Source organism: Ictidomys tridecemlineatus, chromosome 9 (genome assembly GCF_052094955.1).
Source record: "Ictidomys tridecemlineatus isolate mIctTri1 chromosome 9, mIctTri1.hap1, whole genome shotgun sequence".
NCBI lineage: Eukaryota > Metazoa > Chordata > Mammalia > Rodentia > Sciuridae > Ictidomys > Ictidomys tridecemlineatus.
In genome coordinates, this window is record NC_135485.1 from 57,808,881 (window position 1) to 57,830,881 (window position 22,001).

The following is a 22,001-nucleotide window of genomic DNA, read 5'->3' on the forward strand; positions in this document are numbered from 1 at the left end:
TGCGACATTATCCACACTTTATACAGGAGGGGCCCAGCCTGGGTCCTGTAGGTAGAAAGGCTGGGGTTGGGGTTGGAGCTCAGGATTCCTGACTCCCTGCCTGCAGGGAGTGAACACATTCTGCTGCCACAATACATACCATTCTGTGACCTGGTAAAGGAATCTTCAACAATATGAGCCTAATGATTTGGGGTTAGCTGAGAGCAGGTGGGGACCATGGGAGGCATCACATCTGTACCCTTGTGCCATTACGTACAACTCACTGAAATGCTTCTCTTGTGTTTTAAAGCCCAGCAGTTAGTTCTGGGTCCCCCCGCACCAAATGCTGGTAATTTCATACAACCCGAAAACCAGAAATAGATGGTGGGAGGAACTTTCATTTATTTTCCTTTATTTCATTGTCCCCACTTTATGAATGCTTCAAACCAACAATGTATACCATGTTGTCCGTAATGACCATTCCCAGAGAAAAAAAACTGCATTGTCCAAAAGGTTTTTAATGTATTTCTTTATCTACTTATCTTTTTAAAAAAAATCTTTCTATATTCTACTTATTTTCTTTGTACCATTATTACACTTAACATAGAGTGCATTTCTCCAATGGCAAAAAAACAGCAAACAAGTTGTGTGTTACCTTACATTAACTGTGAGCCCTTGAACAGCCCCTTCTTCCCTGTGCTCCTGCCTAGTCATTATCAGGGTACAAAAATCAGCAAAGGAAAAATCAGTCACTCAAAGGTTTAGAAATAATTCCTGGGTGAAATTTAATTGTGGTAGATGTCTGCAGGGTAAGTTTGATTTTTAATAAAACTTCAGATAGAACTGTAAATGGCACATGTAAATAAGAGGCATTATGTGTTCAGTGTTATGTAGCAAGGCCACTTCCCTGCCCCAGGGCAGTGTATGCCATATTTTTTTTTTCCTCAGGGGTAAACAGGGAATTCTGTTGGACTTCTAAGCCCCTTTAATAGGTTCAGAGTTCTTAGGATCCCTGAAAGATAAGGATCAGCACACAGAAGTGTGGGGTGTCAGGTCTCCAGGGCACTTGAAGGATTAGGCAGAAAAGGGAAGAAATATTAGTGGACAGACAAAGATCTGGAGGATTCTCAGAAGCAGCAGGCTGGAGAATGTGGGCTTTGAAGTCGGAATCTGAAATTCCACTCCCAGTTCTCTCATTACTGACTGTGCAACTTTGAACAAGCTGTTTTGCTCCTCTGCAGGTTAGTATTCTCATTTACATAACAAAACAACTAGCTAGGCGTAGTGCCATAACCCTATAATTATCCCGGTGACTTGGGAGGCTGAGGCAGGAAGATTGCAAGTTTGAGGCCAGCCAGAGCAATGTAGCTGAGAACCTCAGCAACTTAGTGAGACCCTGTCTCAAAATTAAAAATAAAAAGTTCTGGGGGTGTAGCTCAGTGATAAGGTGCCCTGGGTTCCATCCTGAATATGAAAAAGGGGGAGGGCATTTATAATAACCTTAAGGGGACTTTGTAACAATAAAGATGATACCATAAACTCATTAGAGCAATTGGTAGCTACAATAATGAGCTACAATAAAAATTGAGTGCCCATTGCTCTATTCCCCAATCTGTCCTGGGCTTTGGGGATACGATAGCAAACAAGACAGACATAAGTCTCTTCTCCCATGAGGCTGGAATTTTAGGGGGAGACAGACAAAGAACAAGATGCGTAAGTAAAAAATATGTCATGAATTAAGTGCTGAAGAAAAAAAATAAAATTGAGAAGGAAGTATTATGGAAAATTAAAATTTTAGAAGTGCAGAGCTGGGCACGGTGGTGCACACACCTATAATCCTAGCAGCTTGAGAGGCTGAGGTGGGAGGATCATGAGTTCAAAACCAGACTCAGCAATTTAGTGAGGACCTAAGCAACTCAGTGAGAACCTGTCTCTAAATAAAATACAAAATAGCATTGGGGATGTGGCTCAGTGGTCGAGTGCCCCTGAGTTCAGTCCCCGGTGCCAAAAAAACAAAAACAAAAACAAAAAAACCATAGTACAGGGTTGGAACGTAATTGGATGGTAGAGAATGTGCTGGGTGTGCGTGTGCTTCTGGGTTGGATCCCTAGCACACACACACACCCCTACACACAAACACACATACACACACACAGAAATTTTAGAGGGGTAGGTAGGAAAGGCCTCTTCCAGCTTTTACATATTTAAATTTGGATACAGACCTGGCTGGGGGTAGGGGGATTGAGGGAGAAAGTCAAGGTCACCTGGGGGAAAGCATCCAGGCTGAGGCCACAGCAAGTTGCTGTGAAGTCACCTATTGTGTGCAGGCCAATGCAAGGTTGTAAATATGTGTAAAATATTATAAACAGTCTAAAAAACACACACTAACCCCTCTCATGTCAGAAAAAGAACAGTGAGACATTAAAACAAAATCAACTTGATCCTATATGTGTGGATAAATTTAATATTCTAGAGAAGGAAAGCACGCTTATGGTCTGGGCTCCCCTGGGTGCATACACACCTTCTCCTTAGTTTGTATCTTGGGATTCCCACCAGGATGTACCTGGTGTTATCTGAAGTCATTTAACCTGTTGACAATCACATTCTTGGAATAAGCAAATTCTAGGCAGGTGAAATTGGACAAACAATTCCAGTGACCTCTTTAGCTGCTCAAGTATTGGTCCAAAGGTTTAAAATAATAAGCTTCATTTCTCACCGAATCCTGTTGACAGTCAGGATCAGTGGGGTGCAAGATTAGAAAGAGTATAATTCTCTTTGATGAATAGGTCGGAAGATTATTGTTAAATATTTTGTAAATATCCTTTAAAAAAAAAAAAAAAGTCCTAACAATGATTTTAGATGAACTGTGTGAATAGTCAACATAAACCTAAGTCAGTTTCAGGACATTGCCATCAATCTGCGAAAGCCCGTCAACATTTTAATTTATCACTTGTGATAATGTATGGCAACAATGTTATAGACTAAGGTAAGTCACAGCCTTGTTCGAGCCAATATCTTCAACTTGCTTGGTAACCAGGTTTAATACTGAACGGCCAACAAATAGCGAATTCACTGACCCCTGTGCAACCAAATGAGGTCAGCAGGAGTGAAGGAGGAAGGGGTGTGAGGCGGGGTGAGTCCTAGGTAATCCACACATAAGGACAGTGGCTATAACCCAGCTAGCTGAAACGAGGTAGATGAGGTTCTCTTATTCACTAGAAATGGCCTGACCTCCCAGGAAGACTTGTTTATATGAATCAATCAAAGGGCTTTCGAGAATAATCCAGTCTTGTTTGTATCACCAGAGGCTCTCTGACATGCCACAGAGCATGTGTATTTTCTTAAAAATACACAGATGTGAAATATACTGAAAACATTCTAGAATGTGAACTCTAAGAAAGAAACCAGTATGGTCTGCTTCCTTCATTGACATCGCCCCAGGCCTAGAATAGTGCCTAGCAATGTTAGATGCTCAAAAACATATTTTTAGGATGAATGGAAGAAGGCGTTCACAAGTCTCTAATTTTAGGAGTTTAAAACCTAAAAGAAGAGATAGGGCATGTACTGAAATACCCAAGACAAAGATGGTGACTAAGGCTTGTCTCAAGACAGGTAGAAATTGGGAGAGGGAGAGAGAGATGGAGTCAGTCTGGGTTATAAAGAGAACATTTGTAACAGAAGAGGTGTTTAGGGCTCAGGTTGTGGGTCAGTGGGAGAGCACTTGCCTAGCATGTGTTAAGCCCTGGGTTCGATCCTCAGCACCACATAAATAAATAAAGGTATTATGTCCATCTACAACTAAAAATATTTAAAAAGAAGAAGAAGATAGGTTTAGGAGGGAAAGAAAGGAGTAAGAGAAAACAAGAAACTAAAAATACAGGATAGGAGTTTGTGCAAAAGATTAGTGTTGGAGAAAAGAAATAAAAGTCATCTAATGATAATAATTAAAACCCTGAGACAGCATGAGTCACTGAGAAAGTAGGAGAGATGTGAGAATCAAATCATGGAGCAGGGGCTGGTGGTGTGGCTCAGTGTAGTGCACTTGCCTAACATGCCTGGGCCCTATCCTCAGCAAGGCAAGAAAACAAGCAGGTAGTAGATGCCCAGCTAGTATTTGATAAATGCCATTTCAAAAAATCATCCCAGCCCTCACTGTCTCAATTTCATAAATGATTACCTCAATTGACTTTGAAAAGGTGAGCATTTTATACCTAAAAGTTTAGTGCAACAAGAAGAATTTGAGAAACTCTGTCAACACATAGTTTATGAGAACAGTGAATAACAGTGAAATAGTGACATTCTTCCTCATGTTTGCTTTCACATAAAATCCATCATGAGGACATGATAATAAGCTACACAATGAGTTTTCTTGACTTCCTTTTTCATGTAAGAAGTTGATCACATCCTAGTTCTCATTTTATTGAAATTGTCAACAAATAATGCAGAGGGGATTCAATCCACATACGGCACCTTGAGCAGGACCACATCTATCGTGTTCATCATTGTACCCCAACTTTAATCTCTACACCTACTCAATAAATGTTGAATAAATGAACCAGTCTTTTCTGAGGAGGTCCTATGTGCAAGATCTGGTGAGGCATTCTGGCAGAAGTAAAAAGGAAGTCATGAGTTCACAGTTCAAGCTGGGCAGGGAACAGGCATCAGACATAGACATGAATAACTTTGCCCAAGGATGGTGTGATAATCACAGCTGCATATTAAAGTAGTATCAAAATAATAAATTCTTCAAATGTCACATTTCAGTTTATATATTATTTTAAGTAGGGGTGAGGGGTTGTTATTTGAAACTGAGGCAAGGGGAGTGATTACTTCTTTCTTTTTGCAGTGCTGGGAAACAAACCCAGGGTCTCTCACAATGCCAGGCAAGTGCTCTACCACTGAGCTATATCCAGCCCTAGAGTTTACTTTTTAAAGGTCAGAATGCATGGGGCAAGGCAGTGAGGTGGGTACTGATGAGAAGCCTGGAAAGCTTTGAAGGTGATGGAACTTGAACCTGACCTCAAAGGATGGGTAGTAATTATAGCTAAACTTTAACAAATAATATTGTGAGTCAGTCGCTATTTAAGCACTTTATCTGCTTGAACTCATTTAATCCTCACAATGTATGTGGTAAGTATTATCATTTTACAGAAGAGGAAACCCAGGAAAAGCAAGGTTCAATAACCTGTTCGAAGCCACACAGCTCTTAAGAAACAGGGCCATATATTCTGGCTCCAGAGCACCTTGACCATTATAGTATACTGCAGCTTTTAGGTGTCTGAAGAGGCCAGCGTGGGGAGGGGGGGGGGGGAGAAATCCAGGCAGAAGAAAAACTCGAGCAAATGATGTAAAAGCCTGTATGGTAGAGTGTGCTCAGTATGTAAGAGCTGTAGTGAATTTGCAGAAGGTCAGAAGTGAAGTTTAGTAGGATGAGATGCATAGAAAGGCAGGAAGAAACGACCATCAATACAGAATGGTTAAATTCACCAAGAGATATTTACACTGTACGGTATTGTGCAATGAACAACCAAGATGTTATTAAAGTTATTTTATGACTGGCAATATCTTCACGCTATATAGTATATGAAAACAATAGCTACCATTTTTGAGGTCTTACAGTAAACCAGCTGCATTTAACAGTTCATGTGGTGTACCTCATTAATACGCACTGTAGTCCTGCCAGGTGGGTAACATCATTAGTCATCACTAGTAGATGAGTTCGAGGCTCAGAGAGAACAGGTAACTTCCTCTCACTTAGTTTATCTGTTTGACTCCTCAGATTCTTCACCACCTCACTTTAATGCTGCTCCTTCAAGTGCCAAAAAGGCTTGAGGAGGTTTGTGGCATGTGATATCATTTTTATAACAAGGAGAAAAAAAAACATATGAAATGCATAAACTGAACAGCAGTCAATGGTTTCCTTCAGAGAGTAATATGGATTCAGCAGGGTAGGAACCTACTCCCTTGACCCCTTACACACTTTATATGTTATTCTCATCCTTCAAAATAAATCCATAAATATAATTTAATAATAAATTAATAGAAAAATTATTTTTAGCTGGTTATTTCAAATATTAAAATAAAAGTTATACAAGGGCAAAATTTATAAATTTAAACTATTTTATATCGTTGAAATCATATATGTTCACTGGGCGTGGTGGCGCATATCTGTAATCCCAGCAGGTCTGGAGGCTCAGGAGGAAGCCAGCCTCAGCAACGGCAAGGCGGTTAAGCAACTCAGTGAGACCCTGTCTCTAAATAAAATACAAAATAGGGCTGAGGATGTGGCTCAGTGGCCGAGTGCCCCTGAGTTCAATTCTCCAGTACCAAAAAAAAAAAAAAATCATATATGTTGTTACATATCTTAAGACCTATTGAAGATTTTTAATAGGCAATTCTGGAAAGTAATTGTGGAAAAAAAGAAAATATGAATCAGTTTTTTGTTTTCATTTGTTCCCTCTTCTTCCTTTTCATCATTTTTGATATCAAACTACTATTAGCCTGTGGTCTCTGGATCAAGCATTATTTACCTCTGTTTATTCCCAGAACACATCATCAATCACTAACATGCTGTATCACTTACACCTATGTGTTATATTTGTCGCTGGCTTCTTCTCCTCCACCTGTTAATCTAAACACCAGAAGAACAAAGGGGTTTTTTTCCCCCCTTCTATTTTATTCCTTATTAGAGCCCAAACAGCAAAACAATTTCTGGAATAATACAGGTGTTGAATATCTTTGTTGAATGAATTATGACTTATTACTTTATTTTTTAGAACAGTTTTAGTTCATGGTAAAATTGAGCAGAAGGTACAGAGATTTCCTATGTACTTCTTGTCCCCACACATTCTTAGCCTCTCCCACAGTTGACAGCAGTGCCAAGGTACTATATTTGTTGCAGTGGCTACATTGGTCAATCATAGATTAGAGCAAGGTTCACTCTTGGTGTTGTACCTTCTGTTGAATTTGACAAATGTACAATGACATGTGTCTACCATTACGGTATCACATCATTTTATTTACCTAAAAAGCCTCCGTGTTTCACCTATCCATTCCTCCCTCTCCCCTTGAAACCAAGGATCTTTTTGCACTGTCTCTAGAGTCTCATGTAGTTGGAATCATATGGTATGGAGTCTTTTCAGAATGGCTGCTTTTCATTTCATCAAATGCATTTAAGGATCTTCTATTTCTTTTCATGGCTTGATAACTCACTCCTTTTTAGTGCTGAGTAAATTCCATTGTCTGTGCTGCTTTACGCATCCAGTGAATTTTAAGTTGGGGCCAAAAAGTGAGGTGAAAAGAATTCAACTCTAAAGGAAAAAAACCCCAAAAAACTAGTTGCTGCATGTGGGCTGGGGAGTTGGAGATCTAAGAGGGGAGTATTTCCTGAGTGCCCTGAGATTGTGGTCTTTGGATGCAAATGCCTTTATTCATCTTTTCAGCTAACTTTTGTGAGCACACTCCGGGCAGTGGTGCTGAGTGCTTGAGGGTGTGGAAAACAGAAGACCTGTCTGCCTTCTGGAAGCTTACCCTCTGGTTGGGTGCAAGGGTGTGCTCCATCAGAGCTGGTTTATCAGGCTCTGCAGGAGTCCAGGAAGGGCCTGGGGCTGTCAGCTGGAACCCAGGCTGGGGGAAGTTCACTTCTGGTTCTCTTGTCTCTCTGAGCAGATTGAAGAAGGGGGCAAAGCCGATTTGGTGACTGCCAAACTACAAGCCGGGGATGAGGTCATCCACATCAATGAGGTCACATTGAGCAGCTCCAGAAGGGAGGCCGTCTCCCTTGTGAAAGGATCCTACAAGACCCTCCGGCTGGTGGTGCGCAGGTAGGTGGACACTGGCCCCCACACTTCCTCCCACCCCCTCGCTTGGCCTTTCCACTCTGTTAAGGGTAAGGCTGGGGAATTTCAGGGTTGGCTGCTTGTCTTTAAACCTCTGTGTGGGGTCCTTGTGCTTTTTCTCCCTTTCCTTTCTTCTTGCCCATTTTGTGGCCTGTGAGGAGGAAGTGGGGTGAAGTCCTTTCAGACACGGGTCTGCCCATCTTTTCAAACACTCCTTTCCCCAGAAGGTATTGGCCTGTCAGGAGGGACCTGGTTGTACTCCCTAATCTTCTGGGTGAGTGACAGTCACCCAGGTTGTGGTCAGAGTTCTAGGCAACATTGTCTCCAGGGACTAGCAAAAGCAGTTGGCTTGGAGCTTTAGGTGACATTCCATTAGTCCACGCTTATGAAAACAGGTGAATTCGTCTTTTATATTGTTTCTAGCTTTATGGTCTCAGTAGCAGTGCTTCCTTGCCGCAGTCTGGCTGCAGCAAAATAATGGGGGTGGGGGGTGGTGGTGACCAGGAACTTGGGTAGACTGCAGGAGGAGGGATTTTCTGGAGGATATTTCTGGCTGCTGGTTCCTGGACAAGCCTCATGGGTTGGGGAGGAGTTCCCGGGAGCCTGTGTAGAGTGTGCTGGTGGAGTTCAGAAATAAAGTTTGTTCCTGCTTCAGTGGCTCATGATTTGTGCCCAGCCAGACTGCGGCACTTCCTGTGTTGAAAAAGGTTTGGTTGTGATTGGATTTTATACTTCAAAGTAACAAGCTCTGTACTCCCAGAAACCAACTCTTGGAATTATTTATGGAAAAGGGAAGACAATTGATTTTTTTTTAAATGCCTATTATAAACCAAGTGCTATTTGAGGTGTTTCTATATGTTAGCCCCTTGTATGTTAGCCTCTGCATGAAAGTCCCTAAGGTAGTCGTTGCTATCCCCATTTTACAGGCAAGAGATTAAATTACCTCTTAACCTCTTAAGATTAAGAAAAGCCAGAATAGCCTAGATTGCTGGTTCTGCTTCATCATGCTACTGGAGCAGTGTTACCTTGACCTACTCAGCCCTAGACCTGCACATTTTATGTATTTGGATATTTCTTCATTGACTGGATTTCATCTGCATCATATGGAATCCAATGTTATAGTATTTGAGGATATTCAGTTGACTATAACTTTTGGAGTCATTAGTGACCACCGTTTTCAAGTTGTGGAAGGTAAGGAGGAATCCCATCAGGCCAGAGATGGTCTCTTATGAGACCAATTAATCCTGCGATTCATTCATTCCTCCAGTGTTTCAGGGGAGTAGCAGCTGCTCCCAACCACCAAGAACAAAGCCAAAGGTGTGGTCCACTGTATCTCCAGGCTCTGGTGAATCTGCTCAATCAGTGTGCTGTGTATCTGTGCCTCTCTGGCTTCCAGTGGTGCAGTGTCCCCAAGCAAAGTCACCAGAGTCAGATCAGACCTGGGTCCAAATTCTGGGGCTATCGCCTTCTAGATGTGTGACTTTGGGCAAATTACTCAACATCGAAAAAGATTTATTTTCCTTATTTTTAAGTGAGGATTAAAATGCCTACCTTATACCAAGATACAGAAACAACTTAAGTGTCCATCAAGTGGGGAATGGGTAAAGAAAATGAGTTGTGTTTATATTCATACATATATAATGCAGTACACACATCTACACACATATCAGCCATAAAAAATAGGGACATTGTGCCATTTATGACAATACAGATGAAATTGGAGAACCTTTTGTAAAATAAGCTAAGCACAGAGAGGCAAATACTCTGATCTCACTTATATGTAGGAATGAAAGAGGTAACCAGAAAGTACAATGGTGGTTTCTAGGGCCTGGGACTGGGGGAAATGGAGAGATATTGGTCCAAAGGTATGATTTAGGGATCTAATGTACAGCCTAGTGACTAGGATGTATTATATACTTGAAATTTGCTACAAGAGTAGTTTTTGGTTTTGTTTGTTTCCCCAGTACTGGGGATCAAACCCAGAGTCTCCAACATGCTAGTCAAACTCTTTAGCACTGAGCTATATCCCTTCAACCCTTCTTACTTTGCTTTGAGATAGGGTCTTGATAAGTTGCCTAGGCAGGCCTCAAACTTTCAATCCTCCTGCCTAAGCCTCCTGAGTAGCTGTGATTACAGGTGCATGCCACCACACCTGCTAAGAGAAATTCTTAAGTGTCCTTACCTGCCCACACACACACACAATGTGGGATGGTATATGTGTATATCCATTTGTGATAATCATTATACAATGTACATATATATCAAGTCATTACATTGTACATCTTAAATATCTATCGTTTTGTTAGTTATACTGCACTAAAGTTGGGGGGTGTGAAGTTCAACTCTCAGTAAGATAATAGGGAAGATTAAGGTGACTACTCTGCATGGTAACAAGAGATACTCCTGGTATTATTTATATTGTTATTGGCCAATTCTCCGCATAGGCTCCATTCCTCGGGGGTTAAGATTTGAGCAAAGCAAGCAGTCATTTCAAATCGTGGTAGTGGTTTTTCAAACGGATGGATAGAAAGAATCAGAATTATCAGGCCTGTTCCCTGTTTCCAGAAGAGTGCCGAAGGTGTTTACCTGTGGAAGGCCAACAGTGGAATCCGCACTCCTGCTGTGGACTGTGGTATAGGCTTTCCTGTTCCTGGCTGTGAAGAGTAGTTGTGCTGCTTTCTGGACATGTTGTCTAGTTGATGGTGATGTGAGGCTTAAATTACTTCTAGGGGAACCTTTGGAATACAGTCCTGAGATGGGACTCTGACCTTGTCTTTTGCAAATTGTGTGACCTTGGGCCTCTCTAAACTTCCATTTCCTCCTTGGTAGCATGGAAAATAATAATGCCTACCTCAAAAGGGCAGTATAAGGATTTTAATACATAAAATTTAAGTATTTAGTATATGGGCAATATTTCATCATTATTATTCTGAACCGAATTAGAGGTTTGTGGTAACATGGAGGAGCATTGCCATATTACCAAATATGCTGGATGCCCGGTTATCTGAAAGCTCCCGTTTTATTCCATTTAGGGGCTGGTACCCAGCCTTTTAGATCTAAAACTGGTCAGGACTGTCCCAGAGATCATGGAGTTTAGGTTTGTTAAGTCACATTATGCAAACTCTCAGGAAACTGAAGGATGTAAATCAGAATGCCAATGCCTTAGCTTAGTTTGAAAAAGACCACTTTAAGTGGGAAAAATAGTTAAACTAGACCAAGAATAAGCACACTTCATCCCTACAGAAAAACAAAACAGGAAGCCTAGGTATTGTCAGGCATTGGTGTGATAAACTCTGGCTCAGAGAGAGGAGCATGGATCTGTGGGTGCCAGTGTGGGCTAGCATCCTTTCTGTTGGCCAAATGGCCCATCTGCCCACTGAGGACTAGTCGTCAGGCAGCCCAGATGCTCCTATAGACAAATCAGGGACTCTCTCCTCTGAACCGCAGAGAATCATGCTAGGAAACAGCTCCTCTCCATTCTCATTTCTTCTCTGTGTGTCAACACCAAATCCCTTTTCTGATTGACACATTCTTTCTTTAGATATGCTAATGAAATGATAAGGTTACAGGAGCAGTCTTGCACTCTCTGCTTCTGGTGTGGGAAACATTTTGTCTCTAAGATGCCCTTTTGAAAATGTCTTATATCATCTATTATCTGTTGGTTTTTATAGCTGAACTCTCAGAGTCTGAGAAAAAGGAAGCTGTCTTCTTGGCACAATCTTAGGGATAGGGATCCTGAGGAGACTCGGATGGACATTCCTGCCCTACCTTTCAGAGATCCCACTAGAAGTCACCTCACTCTGGATCAACCTGGCTCTGTAGTAGCAGAGCTGTCATTGCCTGAGAAGTTGTACCTTTTTATCTTGGCACGCATCATCATCCTGAGATTTCATTTCCTTCGATTTAATTCTTGAGAGAACAACTTGTGATATTTCATTTATCCACTTTCTTTTTTTTTTCTAAGTTATTTCTATATTTCAAACAAAGTAAGAATAGGATGACCGCCTGGAAACACAATCTAGGGAGAGTAGGTATGTTTCCTGGAGAAATTATTTGTATAGTCAAAATGTAGATGTCAGCAGCCCGGGCTCTACCTACCTCTTTTAAGGTTGTTTTGGGTGGGCGAAGGCAACACCCTCCTGGCTTCCACCTCCGTCATAAAAATGCCAAGAATTCAGAGCAGAGTAGAGGTGTTTACATACATTTTGGGGGTATCTTACCCAGTGACTGAAAACAATCAAAAGTAGAAAAAGGCTACAGTTACAAGAGAAACGCAAAGTCTCAAGTGAGTTGTGGGTCAAAGACCTTTGGAGATCCGCTGACCCATAAAGAGGGTAGAGCTTAGCCCTCCCTGGGAGGAGGAGCCAAGAGGCAGGGTGGCTGCTGCAAGGGGAATGTGTCTGACGCTTGATGCACAAAGAGAGAAGGTCCACAGCTGGCGCTGGATAAATGAAGAAGAAATGATCAAATAAGTGGGTCAAAGAAAAGACCTTGCGAAAGGAAAATAAACATCTCCCAGTGGGTGGAAAACCTTTGTGGCATGCAAGGACAGTACAAAGGACATTAATTAGGAAACCAGTCATGGACACGAATAGGTCAATACTCCAGATCTTCTCTGAAACCAACAGAGAAACTTTATTTGGCAGGTATGTATAAAATACTTGTCTGAGGGCCAGGTAACCTTCAGAAGGGAAACTGGCAAAGGAAATGGTCTTCACGTTTGATTTAACATCCCTGAATATGACACAAATGACTTTTACCGTAGGGAACGTTCACTGCTGTTCATGGATAACCTAAAACCTGAATTTGAAAAATGAGAGGCTACATTTCCCCTCCAGAATTGCTGTGTATTCAACTAAACACATTTTTCTTTTCTTTTCTTTTCTTTTTTTTTTTTTTTTGCATGTTGGGGAATAGATTCAGGGCCTCACACATGCTAGTCTAGCACTCTACCACTGAACTATAAACTCAACCCTAAACATATATTTTTACTTTGAGACTCGGATTTCTTTCATCAATCAGATCATCAGAATGACATTATACCCACTGAGTCCTTAATTCCAGTTCTGATTTTTTTCCCCCAACTTCCAGGGTGGAGCCAATCCTTCTTTCAGCTTCTACATCCATCCCATTTAAATCTGGCATCAATTAGTTTGTTTTTGTTTACTTTACATTTTATTTATTTATTTTTTGTTGTTATTTTTAGCTGGTAAAGAAAACCTTTATATTTCATAGTGACTGGTATTATACTTTTTGACAAGACTCATACCAGCCAGGCGAAAGCCAGAGAGAATACATGAGAGGGTGATAAAGGTTGAAATTGTCTGGTTTGAAGTCTGAGGGTTATTAGGTACTAGCTCTGACTTTGGGCAAATCGTTTCATCTCTGTGAGGCTTAACTGAGAAATATGAGGGTCCAGTATTTAGTATGGTAATTATATATCATGCATCAACTAAAAACAAAATGCATTTTTGTCAAGTAAATTACTTCTTTGAGAAGCCCCTAATTCTAGTACTGGGACTGGGGTTCCCCGTGAATGGGTGGAGCGTGGCTTGGAAATGATCTTTCTGGGCAGAGAGAGAAAGCTTCACACAGAGCAGAGGGTTCAGAAAAGTAAGCTCCTTTTCAAAGTGGACTCCCCACCACCTCTTCAAGTTTGGTATAGCCTTGACCCTTCCTGTTTATTCTGTGGGTTGAAAACCAGTTGGAAAGGGATGCTTATTTTTTATTTGACTGTGTATGTGTATGTACAAGTAGTACTGGGAGGTCACATTTTACTGGGAAAAGAGAGACTGGGGAGGAAGGAGGGCTGAATAAGTAAAAAACAGTTAAGCACCTGCCTAAAATATGTGTGCTCCAGGCTGGGCTATTTGTCCTGTGTAGTGAGGACAGAGGGACAATTCAGGTCTCATGACTTTCAACCCACGGGTCTGCCTGGGTGTAGAAATGAGTGAAGTACATCCAAAGACAGGTAGGGACTTGCCCCAGGCCACATGCTAGTAGTCAAAATAGGAACGTGGGTCTCTGAGAATGTAGGTTTAGTGGTCTCCAGACACTTCAGGCAATGGAACCTGGGAAGAGTACTTTCCACTCTGTGGCCTTCTTCTTTGAGAAATATTTGAGTGGCTGAAAAAACAGAAAAACAAAAAACAAAACAAAACAAAAAAAACTCTACCACCATAGTGATGGACATTATTATTCAAAGTACATATATAAAGATACAAATTGGTGTGAATATCCTTTGTATACAACCAGAGATATGAAAAATTGTGCTCTATTTGTATAATAAGAATTGTTATGCACTCTGCTATCACATATAAATAAAAAATTAATTTAAAAATGAGATTCAAAAACAAAAACTCCACCACCAACAACAAAACAAACCCACCAACAAACAAGAAACACCAAACTGATTTTTAACATTCTAAATGAAAAGGCAACAAGGCATTCCCCATTGACCTTGAACTTCCTGTGGGAGTTCAGGGGAAACACAGGGCTGCTGCAGACACCCAGCCCCGGCCCTAAGAGTTGCTGGCTGGAAATAAAAGTGTGTGGCGTTAGCAGCTGCTTCCTCCCTCATAAAAATGGCACTGTAACTAAGTTCTCTACCACTCTCGGGCCCACACTCCTCTGAGTGAACCAGTCCACATTTCTGAGGGTTAACAGGATAGTTTCTTTTTTACAAATGGGTGTGATGACATTATTGAAATGGAATGGAATGGCTAGCTCACACACTTGCCACCTCTGTGTCAGATTTCTGTGACCTTTTATTTCTAGATGGAGTTTCTGAAACTCGCCCAGGATTTGCAAGTCAATGATCTTGAAAGAAGTATCTTGTAATGAGTGAATGTTTTTTAAGGCCCTCTTAATGGATACAAAATTAACTTTATTAACTATTAATAAAAAGGGTTGGGCAAACCAGTTCCTTTTCCAACTCATGATCACAGTTTATAAATGAAAATAATTTCTTAGAATGTCACCCCTCCCCACATCCTTAACCCTGTTTTGCCACCTCCCTACCCTGATCCGCCTTCCTGACTCTATTCCATGAAAATGCACTATTTTTTTTGTGTGTGTGATCTAATTATTTTTTTATTTGTTCTTTTTAGTTGTATATGACAGTAGAGTGTATTTTAACTTATTATACATACACAGGTATAACTTCCCATTCTTGTGGTTGGACATGATGTGGAATGGCACTGGTCAAGTATTTATATATAAAGATAGGAAAGTTAAGTCCAATCCATTCTACTGTCTTTCCTATTCCCATTGCCCTTCCCTTCTCCTCATTTCCCTCTGTCTAATAGATGAATCTGCACTCCCCACCCCACATTGTGAGTCAGCATCCGAATGTCAGAGAGAATTCTGGTTCTTTGGGATTGGCTTATATCCCTAAGCATGGTGTTCTCCAGCTCCATCCATTTACCTGCAAAGCCATAATTTCATTGTTGTTTAGGGCTGAGTATTATTCCTTTGTGTATATGTATCACATTTTCTTTATCCATTCATGAATTGAAGGGCACATAGGTTGGTTCCATAGCTCAGCTATTGTAAATTGAGCTGCTATGAACATTGATGTAGCTCTGTCACTATAGTATGCTGATTTTAAGTCTTTTGGGTGTATGCCGAGGAGTGAGATTACAGGGTCAAATAGTGGTTCCATTCCAAGTTTTCTGAGGAATCTCCATACTGCTTTTCAGAGTGGTTGCACCAATTTGCAGTCTTACCAGCAACGTATGAGTGTACTTTTTCCCCCACATCCTCGCCAACATTTATTGTTCCTTGTGTTCTTGATAATTGCCATTCTGACTAGAGTAAGATGAAATCTCAGTGTAGTTTTAATTAAGCATCTATATTCCTAAAGCAATTTGCTTTGATTAAGCCCTGATATCTCTTCTTAATTATTTTAAAGTACTCTAAAGAAACAATTCAAAGAAACAATTCATTAAAAGCTTTAAAAAGCAAAAATCCCTGTATGTTAAGCAATGAAGTTTACAGTCAAAAATTTTCTAAAACATGAAAAGCATCTTCTTTTGCTCATATAAATAAACAATCTGCAAGCTAGATTGTGCAGCAGTGAGGTGCCAGTTCTCCTATGGGAATAGCAGACAGCATTGAATCTGGATTCCAGCCTCTGGGTTCTGACCATGATGCCATGGTACAACGTGACCCATGCTTCCTTTTTAAAATGGAGATGGATAATAATATCTTCCATACCAATTGCTGTAAGATGAAATAAGAAAGTGTATATGAAAATACTTTATTGTAGTAAAATAATACAGCATTATTTTCCATGAGGAACTTCGATGATATACTCTCAGCTCATGAAAATTTACTTGACTGCATTCTCTTATGATTGTTCTGTTTAATGACACTGTTTGTGCAAATGAGAACATACAGATATTAAGGCTTCGGAGTAAAACCTTTTTGCTCAGAGAAAATGTATTTGCGAAGGGAAGTATCACTCCATTTCAGATTAGGAATAATAACAAATTTGCCATGTTGTCTGGTGATTCTCAGTTGAAAGAATTGTGATTCTAAAATTGTGATTTGTGATTCTAAAACACATTGTGGTTCATTGGTAGGGAGCTGAACTCCAGAAAAGGAAGCTTAGACTTCAGGAAGGGGATCCTAGGCAAGTATTTGCACTGCCTGGTGCATTTTTGTTCCACAGATTCACCAGATTGAATTAACTGGTTGAATTTTATAGGGACATGTGACACAGACTGAGCAATTTGAAGACATAATGTTCTCTGGCAGCACAAGGCTGCCTTTGGTAAAATTAAGATGTCAAAAGATAAATACCAAGTGGGCAGGCAGTAGGAGTTGAGAACAAATAGGAAAGATGCATCAGTCTTTTTAAAAGCAATTGCAAACTGTTCTTGAAACTCCAGGTACTCATCTGTGTGCGTGCGTGTGGCCTCTTTCACCTCACCTGAATACTGATGCCAAAGGAGAAATAGTCTTGCTCCATGTAAAATCCAAGAACTGTTTCTCAGGATATAAAAAGGGTCCCATGCTCTTCTCTGTGGGTGGTTAAGTCACCCGTGGAGATGCAGGAAGGGATGTCAATATGGAGAACCCTCAGAAAGGAGAGCGATGGAGCAGTATTGGCAACCAATATGGTGGACAATGTAATTCTTACTTCTCTGTTGACAGTCTTTTTTGTCTCGGATGATACCTCTCACCTGTGCATGTCTCCCTGATATCTGTGATGACCTCCCAGCCCCCTCTGCCCTACCACCATTAGTTAATGTGAGTTTCTGGTCTTTGAAGTTTTAATATAGGCAAGGGACTGGCAAATACCTGAGACATGAGTACAAATCCCAAACTGTAGTACAATTCACATCCCGTTTTAGGACCCAGGGTTAGACTTCCCCAGAGAGGAAATCAGTAGACCTGAGAACTGTGGTAATTTACCCCCTGAACATTTTTTCCAGTTGAGCAAGTGGTTGAGAGGAGGGGAAGGAGGCAGCTGCGGTGGCCTTCGACCCTCAGAAACTTTTCCAAGAGGCCTGGCATCATGGGAATTTGCTCCGTGTGCTTTGAGGAGGTATTTCAATCCTGCTAGGGCCACACTCAGAGCAGTTTTTGGCTTCTCTGGAGTTCTAGGCTTGAATGTCACTGTATAGAAGTACAGTATTTTATTTCCTAACCAGTTGTTCCTTCCCATGGAAAATTCACGTAACACATTATTGGGTTTCCTGAGAGGTATGCAATAAGATTCCCTTACTGTAATAAGAAAAGGGACATTTTTTCCCCCCTGTAGCATATAAAGATAACTGCTATTTTTATTCAGTGGATTACATATGCTCATTAGCTATGCACGGAATACTAGCCACATACAAAGGGATACTCTATTCTTTTCCAAGGAAGGAGGTTTGATGATAAAAGACCCGATTTCATTCCTGGGATAACATTTGTCTGGCTTTACTTCAAACAAATGTATTCCAAACTGGAGTTACCACTCCATGCCCAACCACTAAAGAATGGCACTCAAATATCTGTCTGAGCCTTTGGAATATGAGATCTGAGTTCTGAGCTCACAAAGAAGTTATGGTGGCATCCTCCCCGCTTCCCCACCCCATTCTAAGTGTGGACACAAGGACTAGAACAAATAAATTTGGATAATTCAAATTTAGAATGTGAAGTAAACAATCGGAATTTTTGCATTCTTGAATCAAAATGGCTTAAAGCCACTCCTTCTTATACTTGGCTACTCATTAGAATTACCTAAGGATTTGAAAACAACCACCAGGAAAAAAAAAATCCTAATGAAAGCCTAATGCATGGGTCCCCCTTCCAGAGATACTAATTTAATTGATATGGGTGTAGCCTGGTTACTGGAATTTTTAAAGCCTCCTTAAATAATTCCAATGTGCAGCAGAATCAGAGAACCACTGGTTAAAGCTGTAAGTTGAAGTAATAAAGAGAAACCATGAGTAGATAGAAACTAAGTTGTAGAGAAAGATAGGAAGAATGAAAGGGAATCTAGGGAGGGTAGCTGCAGGAGATTCAAGAAGGTGTGCCCTGAGAGTCAGAGTAGAGCAGAAGACTCCCTGGTGGTGGAGAACTAAAGCACAAAAATGTAGCAGATTCTTGTTGCTGAGAGCTCTGGACTGCCTAGGATCCAGAGAGGCTGCTTGGGAAGGGCTTCTCCCACAGTTGCTTCTGGTTTTGCATTTCTAGGAGCTCTTTCACTCATTAGACATAGGAAGGAGTGAATTGTTTTTTAAACCTCAGAGTTTTTTTTTTTTCCTTCTTCTTCTTTTCTTTTTTAAGAGACGAGGTCTCATTATATTACCATGGCTGACCTTGAACTCTTGGGCTCAAGGAATCTTCCTGCTTCCGCCTCCTGAGTAGCTGAAATTACAGTTGCAAGGCACTTTGCTCATTCAAGGCACTTTGCTCATTTTTTTTTTTTTTTTTTTTTTTTTAGTAAATGAAGCTACTATTGCTAAATGGGTGTGAGCAGGGAAATGGGTTTTCAATGGACAACACTTGTCGTGGTCCTCCCTCACAAACATCTGTCACCAGGGCTGTTCACATGCCATTGCTCTGTAGGTCCTTATGTCTGGTAGGTTGGCGTAGGTGAAACCATTCCCATCATATTACCATTGCTATGCTTGCTTTACCAGCTATCACATGGCTTCTGGGTGGTGCCCATGTGAAGCAAACCATGGAAGAAAGATGGCCTGGTACCACTGATGTGCTCAATCTACATTAGCATACCTCATGAAGACCATTTCATAGGCGCTAGAGTAGAGCAAGCATGTGAGCCCCCATCTATCCTTATGGAATATTCATTGACTCCGTCTGTCCCTGACTTTTCAAAATCACATTTTGTATAGCTTTAGTGTAAGTAAGTCCCCCACTTCACTGGGGCAAGGGGTAGAGGAATGGTCCCTAGAAAGTACTGGTAAATACCATACACCACACATTTTATTTTTGTTTTTCCTTTTTTCTGTGTGTGTGTGTGTGTGTGTGTGTGTGTGTGTGTATCTGTGTGTCTGTGTTTGTGCTGGGAGAGGGGAGGGCTGGAGATTGAATTTACCGCCTTGCACATGCTAGGCAAGAACTCTCCCAATGAGCTGTATCTCAGCTCTTTTTATTTTTTTGTATTGAGACACTGAGTTACCAGGCTGGCCTCCAACTTGCCATGGGCCTGTCTCAGCCACTGGAGTCGCTAGATTTACAAGAATGCAACACAGCTCCCAGCACCACACATGGTCTTAATGGGAAATCAAATGTGTGAAGGTTTTGGCAGTTTTGCCCTATTCTGAACAGTTCTACTATTTTTCTGTCCCCCTTCCTTCTGGATTATATATTTTTATTTTTTAGTTAATTTAATTGCTCCAAGATCACAAGTGCCATATTAAAGTCCTGGAGTCTTAAAGCATAGGTTGGAGTTACTAAACATCCTAAATAGGCTCTTAGCTTTCAACAGGCAGAGAAACCCCTAGTTCTGTCTGACAGGAGGGACCTTAGAGTCTTTTTCTGTGACTGTTGTTTATTAGAGTGGCTGCCTCAAATATGTATTTGTTGCCACCTGTCTCCTCATGGTTCTGTTACCTTGGGCATCTTAGCAGGTGGCAACTTTGAAAAGTTAGTTCTTGGTAAAGTTATACCTCTGAGACTCGCCTCTTTGTGCCTTTGATTTGTCCAACTGCCGTGCCTTTGATTTGTCCAACTGCCGTGCCTGATCTAGAAGCCTGTGTCGGTCTGTCCACTGGCTGCCGGATTACTTAGTTTGGTTTGTGAGTACGTTTCAAAAATGCCATTTTCCACTCCACCCTGGTTCTGTTGTCGGATTCCAGTCTGATGCTGTGTTTGCTTAGTGGGTGGGGTGTGTAAGAAGCACTTGGAGGGACGTTTGCTTGGTCAGGGTGTTTACTGCTTACGAAGGAAGGTTGCTATGTTGTTCTCATGAAGGCTGTGATTCAAAGGAGCATTTCTAGGGGATTCTTTGGGATATTTCCTTAAAGGTGTCTCTTAGAAATCAGCCATCATTATTTACTAATTGTAAGTATAATCCATAAAAGGACAGCTAAATAGCCTTTCATGGAACTGTCTCGGGGGACATATTCATAACCTTTTTTCCTTCACCCTTATACTTAAAGGAGCACACAATGAAAAGAGAACCATTGCTATTGACTAGTAGTTGCATGTTACTAAAGTGTTTTTGTAACTAAATTCAATCTTCTATTGTGTCATTTTTGATTTGTGTTCTCTCTCCCCCTACACACACACACACATACACACACACACACACACACACACATGCATGCAGCACACATGCAGGAGTGATACATTCTGTTTCCTCTCCTTGGCATATAAACTCTTTGTTGGAAAGATTTTTATTCAATGCGCTATTCTCAGTGCTTGGAATGGTCTCTGACACATAATATGTGCTCACTAAATATTTGTGAGATGAACATGAAAATGTCTCCAGTAGCAGCTGTGTGCATGGTGGTTAGGAGCACCTGCTCCGAGCTGGGTCTCCTGACATTGCGTCTCAGCTTTACCATTTACTCTCAAGGTCCCCAAACCAAGTTACCCTAGTAGCAATGCTTCTCTTACTGGTGTAGTAAATTGCCATTTAAATGTGAGTGTTCTTAATTATGTCATTAAACAGGGCAAGTTCTTTTTCTTGCATTAGTTTATTGGGACAGGTTGTTTGGGCTTATCCTCACTGTCTATTTTTTGTGGCACATTGTCAATAGTCTTATCACTAAACCAACCACACTTTTTACCTATATCCTGTACCAAAGAATAACCATATCTGAATGTTCACCCCCCCTTCTGAAATGAGATCCATCAAATTGCCTCCCACCTTTATTCCCCTGTGACACTGCTTAGTAAGGTGACCCATTGCCAGTCCTTGTTCTGAAGCCTGGCCTTTGGGATGCTTCCTTTGGCAGGACCTGCTCTTCTCCATGTCCTTGGCTTTTCCCAGCCTGACTGCGGTCAGTGACTTTTGCAGTTACCTGTTACCTGAGGTTACTTGTTACTCCTATACTACCCTGACCCCTTGGGGAGTGGTGCTGTGTAGTGGTTAGGAGCAATGGCTTAGAATCCAAAAGAACTTGGTTGGCAACACAAGTTGGACAATGGGTTTCAACTCTCATTTTTCTCATTAGGAAAGTAAAGTTAAACACCCCTACTTGGTCTGGGGACAATAAAGATGACATGTATAAAGAAAGCATACACTTTCATTCATAATTTCAATACTAGTTATTGAGCAGGAGCCAGTACCCATACTCAGCAAATAGTTGTTAAATGGAGGCACGCTCCTCTCTTTTCTAAGAGAATTGGGTTCTTTCCCACATGTAGCCATTTTACTGCATCACCACCCAATAGATGTGGGTAAGAGAAAGATTCAAGGTGGACTTGGCTCATGTTTCTTGCCAGTGAGAGTTAAACCTAAACTAGACAAAAATCAAATTTGTCAAGCGGGGGTGGGGTGGGGAATCAATGGAAAAGAGTGACTACAGATTTAAAAGGACTTGAGTATGGTAGAGGGTGGAAGATGGGTAGGAGATCACAGGCAAAACCCCTCTGCAAACTCCCAGAGGCATCATTCTGGAGAACAGCTCTTGCTTTATGAAAGTCAAAGCACCAAGCAATGAAAGGACTTAGCCTTAGGTCACAGGTCTGGTAAACCATGGAATGAGGAAGAGAAGT

The 22,001-nt window shown here is 41.1% G+C and overlaps 1 protein-coding gene across 1 annotated transcript in view; it reads left to right on the forward strand.

Annotated features, from left to right (window-relative positions):
- Shroom3 (shroom family member 3) overlaps nucleotides 1–22,001 on the forward strand; it is a 300,611-nt gene that overhangs the window by 89,470 nt on the left and 189,140 nt on the right. Inside the window, exon 2 of the mRNA XM_078021435.1 lies at nucleotides 7,648–7,802. Coding sequence (XP_077877561.1) covers nucleotides 7,648–7,802 — 155 coding nt within the window. The remainder of the gene's footprint in view (nucleotides 1–7,647; nucleotides 7,803–22,001) is intronic.